At 30.7% G+C, this 6,025-nt stretch overlaps 1 protein-coding gene across 2 annotated transcripts; it reads right to left on the bottom strand.

The window, feature by feature from the left end:
- Positions 1-2,197: 2,197 nt before the first annotated feature.
- Positions 2,198-5,803, bottom strand: LOC140885092 (protein FLX-like 3). 2 transcript variants are annotated; one of them, XM_073292028.1, is made up of 5 exons: positions 5,709-5,786; positions 5,177-5,250; positions 3,297-3,824; positions 2,621-2,751; positions 2,198-2,514 (listed from the first exon to the last, which is right to left on the bottom strand). In XM_073292028.1, the coding sequence occupies exons 3-5, from the start codon at positions 3,812-3,814 to the stop codon at positions 2,408-2,410; spliced, it is 756 nt and encodes a 251-aa protein (XP_073148129.1). In that variant the 5' UTR covers positions 3,815-3,824; positions 5,177-5,250; positions 5,709-5,786; the 3' UTR covers positions 2,198-2,407. The 2 variants fall into 2 exon arrangements, with proteins under 2 accessions (XP_073148129.1, XP_073148120.1); XM_073292019.1 differs by lacking the exon at positions 5,177-5,250 and having other exon boundaries at positions 5,709-5,803.
- Positions 5,804-6,025: the final 222 nt, after the last annotated feature.

Here is a 6,025-nt window from a genome sequence, read left to right as displayed (position 1 = left end):
AATGAAATCAACTTTGGAATGGAATGACAATAGGAATGAAATGATACTTTTATTTCATTCCAATGATTGATATCGAAAAAAATGAAAAAGAATGGAATAAAATTATTTTAATAATCAAATATTTTTAAGCAAAAAAAAAAAAAATTTACTACTCATATGTGTAGTTGTTGTTGTTATTATTATTATTATTATTATTACTATTATTATTATTATTGTTATTATTATTATTATTATTATTATTATTATTATTAAATAATAAATTAATAATATTATAAAATTATTCTATTTAATTTAACTTATATATTCATATGAATAATTTTTAAAATATTTTTAATACAATAATATTTTTTAAAATAATAAAAATAATTAATTATTATAATAATAAAAATAATATAATAATTATTTTATTAATATTAGTTATAAAAATAATAATAAATAATAAAATATATTTTTATTTTAATAATAAATAAATAAATAATTTTTTAATTAATATTTTATAAATAATAATAATAGATAAATAAATAAATCATAATACTAATATGGATTTATACGTGATAATAATTATTATACATAATAGTAAAATAATTATATAATAATTAGTTGTTTTATTATATATATATATATAATATATATATATATATAGTTAGATGGTTAGAAATAAACTAAATATAGAAGATATTATTTTACAAAAATAAAAAGTGAGAGTGGGAATGGTCATTCCCATTCCAAGGATCATACCAAACATAGGTATGAGGAATGAGATGTGAATGCTCATTACATTCTCATCTCATTACTTCATACCAATCATGTCCTTACTCCTTAATAAAATGAATGTAATAGTGAGCAGGGTTGAATCGATAGATAACAGGTATATATTTTTTTCAAGTGAATGCAAATAAAATAAAAGGGGATTTTTTTGGTATTCAATAAAATAAAAAATAAACGAGAATTAAATAAATGAATTGAAAAATTAATTAAATGTGAAATTAAATATTTACTAAACTCTATCAAGGGGTTTCCATATTCAATTATATCGCTAGTTATCGGCTAACAAATAATGCATTCATGTAGTTTCAAATAATTAACCTTAGAATAATAGAGTTAGTCACTAAAATTCTTGTGTTTTTCCAATTTTAACTTACCAAACTTAGCATCCAGTCAGCACTTATCAATAATCAACTGGACACGATAGCGTTCCATATTGATAAAAAAATAGCTTTTCAACCTAATTTATCGCTACTCATGATAATTACAAACCACTAAATTAATGGATAGCATTCGAAAGACATAAATCAAATTAATTTATCTGATTAATCGACATACAACTTTCATAACAATAAAACAAAAATCAACAAATACTTGAAACAAAACAAGAATATTAATTTAAACACAAAACCTCACACACACTCATGAAATTAAAATAAAAAAAAAATTCATTGAGTCAGAAATAGAACCTTAGCCAAGCATGGTTGACTTCATAATCTTCATAAAAAGTAGAAAAGATCAAATCTAAAATTATGAATAAGAAAAGGGAGAAACGTTGAGCGTTTTTTTGTTATCCAGAATTCGTCCAAAATGCGCAGAAAAAATTAAATGACAGAAAATCCTCCATAAAAGAAAAGATAAAGGTATATTTACAACTGAATTTAGAGACTTTTATTTTTTATCCAAAACTTCTCCTATCTTCAAGAGTTTTTCATAAGATTAATATCATAATTAGTCCTATATGTTTGTCATTTTATGATTTCAACTCTATGTTTTCATATTTCAGTTTTAGTCATGCATGTTTCGATTTTTGACAATTTTAGTCATTTTTTCGCAAATGATAACGTGGCACTATACACATCAGCTCCACATCAATAGTGTCTTGGTGTCACATCATCGCCACATCGAAAAAATGACTAAAATTGATTAAAAAAAAAACACAAATATAACATACTAAAAGAGAGTGAACCGCATACTCCAATTATTGGATCCATATACAGAAGAAATGCTTAAAATTTATGTATTATATTATCCACATAACACATGTTTAGCTTTCGTATAAATAAAATTTGACTTTTAAACCCCCAAACATAGAATCAACTCTTAAAATTTCTTGATGTGTTGCTGCTTCACCTAAATTAAAGCCCATCCTTCTCTATTGAAATTATGTTTGTATGAAAATATTCAATGTCCGTTTGCAAAGATCACTGGATGTCGGAGAGTTAGAACACTAATCAATTTGTACGTATTGCAGATTCGAAATATCTACACTTATGGTGGATGAAGTCCATGGTAGAATCAGTGTCAAAAGCCAAGTTTAATTAAGTTGCAGCCAGACGTGCAAATACAAACTACACAAGGAATAAGAGACCGGAGAGGGATGATATCGTTTTGTTTTCTTAACCACAAACATCTGGAAGACTCAACGTCGATAAGGACCATGTTTATCATACGACCCCCAGGTATCACCATATGGCCCTGGATATCTTGTTTCGCGACTTCCATTAAGCATTCCATATCCTCCAATACCTGTGCCAATTAAAAGTTGGTTCAGGAAACATTGTTTCAGATGAAATATCGGTAAGCCTAGTCCGTAGTTTTGTGTTGTGAGCGAGTGAGGGAGAGATTGAGATACCAATTTCTGTCCTTGATTGCTCAGCACGTAGTTGCTCCAATTCTCGGGCCATAGAGATGAGATTTTGCTCCATTGACCGATTTTGCTCTACCAACTCTTCGTTCTCTTTCTTCTCATGTTCGAAAATTCTCCTAAACAGTGAGTAGATGCAAAAGCAAAGCATTGTCACCAGAAACACAACATTTATGGACAACTCATCTTATGAAATTATTTGAGCACATATAATGTAGGTATTTCCATAACTCAAATTTCAATGGCCCACTGACCAATTGGAAGTTATTTTCCTTCGTGTTGTACAGGTAACTTCATGCACTATAGGAACAATGTTAATATTAATTATAAAACTATTGTTAGAGCCACTTATCATAAATTAAAACTGCTGTATGGATTGTTTTTAGCAAAGTACTAGGCCAGAATGTCACAAATTCAAATCCTGTGGACACAACATTAAACTCATCTTGCATTATTATTTTTGGTCGTCGTTCAACGCCTGCCAATATACACATGTACATTTTGTACATTGAATTTGGGCTTATATTTGGCAGTCTGTCTATTATCTGAGTGGACATCCTAAATAATGAACTACTGTTGAGGATACACCTTTCATAAGCTCGAGAGTTTTGGGGTCAATCTAGTATATAATATATCAGCAATCAACTACGAATTAATTTCATACCTGGCATCAGCAAGCTCTTTCCTCATCTTCTCAACATCAGTCTTCATTACAGTTAACTGCTTGTTCTCCGCTTGGAGTTTCTTAACATCCTTCGTGAGATTTTGAACCTGTGTCGATAAATCATTCCGAACTCCACTTAGTTTTTGTGCATCAGTCCTTAATTGAGTCACCTCTGCTCTCAGAGGTTCTGAAGCACGGAGTTCAGCCTCTAGTTTCAAACCTCTTTCAATGAAGTCCCTCCGTTGTGCCTCTCGTTCACCATTCAGTTTAGGAATAACCTGACTTAATCTATGAATCTCATCTTTCACAGACGAGAAATCCCTTTGAAGCATCACATTATCATCAAGCACGTGTCTGTTTTCAGCGAGGAGTCTTTGAATGTCTCTTCGTTGGAGATCTAGTTCCTCTTCCATGGCAAAAGGATGAGGGAGGGGACCTCGACGCAAAATAGACCGTGGATCATCATGGAGACCTCGAAAATTATCAGGATGGCGAGGCATGCGATTTCTCCCAGCCATTAGGAATAGCCTACATAAGCCACATTCCATGTTTAGTATTTATTGGTATGAGACATCAGAGTACTGGGAAAATACACCGAGTTGAAGAAATAGATGTCGCACAAGAATCTACAAATCGGGCATGGGTTGAAGATCTTTCCACTCCATTAAACTTACGAAAGCAAGTACACTAACGATATCCCTAAACACAGATCTTGAAACAGAAATTTAAGCAAGGAGTCTGTTATGCGACAGTCTCTTTATTGTGGAAAACATTAAAGCCAAATGTTTTTTCCAGACAAAATTTTAAAAGATTAGAAATGTCCTCATTTAGAATAGCGCCATATGCAGTTTAAATTATCAACTGTAATTTTCTACATCAAACCATTCTCAAGAAACCTAAGTAAACTAACTGAAAAATAAATTTCCAGTTAGAGTTCCTCGCTGTTAGTAGCCAATCATGAAGAACTGAGCCGATGCTTTTGAGAGAGGCTTTATATTTTCTCATGAGAGTTATATAGGTATACAGACTCAAAAGTTGATTAGATAGAAGACATTGTTTTTTGCCTAATTGCAACTCAACCAATCCAGGTATGGTCGATCTAAACCGGCAAAAGAAAGAAGTAGATTAATAATAAATATTAATTAAAGCATGGCGAATGAAGACCCGGTACGATGGAGAAACACATGGAAATGGAGAAAAAACAAAAATCAAACAAAGTATTGTAGCAGGCCACAAAAGGAGAAATGAAAAACTAGATCATCGAGGCAACTTGAATAATCCACAAGAATAGGGTAAACCATGCCAAAACCTTAGAAGAGAAGTGAAAATTAATACGTCCAATCCATGTTTAAAAAACATAGAATTGATTAGTTGGAAGAAATTATACCACAAAGAAATAAAGGTAAACCAATTCCTTACGCAGAGCAAAACTCGATAGCTTAAACACGCAATTAATTCAACTTTACTGGAAATCTGTTTTAACCGGCGTATTAGGTAGTATTTGAAATTTCAAAAAAAGTGATTATGGCTTTTTTCTTAACAAATTGTTAAGAAAAAATCAACAATTTATTTATTTTTTTGTGGCTGCAAACACTCCCTAATAGAAACTTCAATACAATGAGGGAAAGCACATAAGCTATCAGATTACTTCTCGACTCTTAACCCTTCCTGTCTGTTCATTCTCATCTTACTGCCAATCATTCCAAGTGTCGCATCAAGACTCAAGTTCTATGTAATAAACAAAATCCTGAATATATAATACTTGGACACAAAACAGGAAATGACTAAACTCTAGGTCAAAAATAACCTTTACTCTCCAGCAAACCCGTTAAATTTTTTCAATAAAACAATAATGCACAAGTAGTTCATACAATACCTACCTATCTCACTATTTCAAGTAGATCAAGGTGAAAACAGGCCCAACATACTACTTTTGAAGCTGAGGAACTTTTACCTATAAGAGAAAAAAGATACAAATAAACCAAAAAAATACATTTCTTTCTAATATATATACAAATATGAGATGCAATTTCTTGGCAAAATTTCGTCATGCTAGAACTAGACCACCATGAATAAAAATTTATCAAGCAACGAAAAGAAAGCAAACGATTCTAATTTTGTCACCCAGATAGTCGCAACACAATCAAAATCAATCGACTGCTACCAGTAAAAAGGACTGAAGCTGAAGCATTATGAACACAAGATTCTTAACAGTTCAAGTTTCATCCAGGACTTGATTAAACAGAAAATTCAACTTCAACAAGCGTTAATTCCGAGAAAATAAATTACTTAAATATGGGGAGAATTCAGAATCGAATATAACAAAAAAATGATATGTTGAATCTATGACATATGTGTTCATCAAATCAAAAAAATATAGCGAGATGATAGTTTAATTGAAGAAAGCCATACCTGTGAATTTCAGAGGAATTTCAGATTCGTTCTGGAAGAGCAAATTTTAATTCGGTGGATTCATCATATAAACCTAACTCCACGTTTGATTGGGCTTTTATTCAGGCAAGCCCAATAGTTTGGGAATACAACCTTCAAATTTGTGGAAATTAAAAGAGGAAAATTTTAATATATACAACGTTAAAGTTATTTTATTCCTCAAAAGAAAAAGTAATTTCCAAATCCCACACCTTTGATAGTGTTTAAAAAATAGTTTTAAAAGTTATTATGAACCTTTTTTTTTAACTGATAATATTGTGTGAGCTTAAAAAAGGGGA

This window comes from Henckelia pumila, chromosome 1, assembly GCF_033568475.1.
Source record: "Henckelia pumila isolate YLH828 chromosome 1, ASM3356847v2, whole genome shotgun sequence".
NCBI classification, from domain to species: Eukaryota; Viridiplantae; Streptophyta; class Magnoliopsida; order Lamiales; family Gesneriaceae; genus Henckelia; species Henckelia pumila.
Note: the sequence above shows the minus strand (reverse complement) of the source record. Positions and strands in the feature narration are given on the sequence as shown.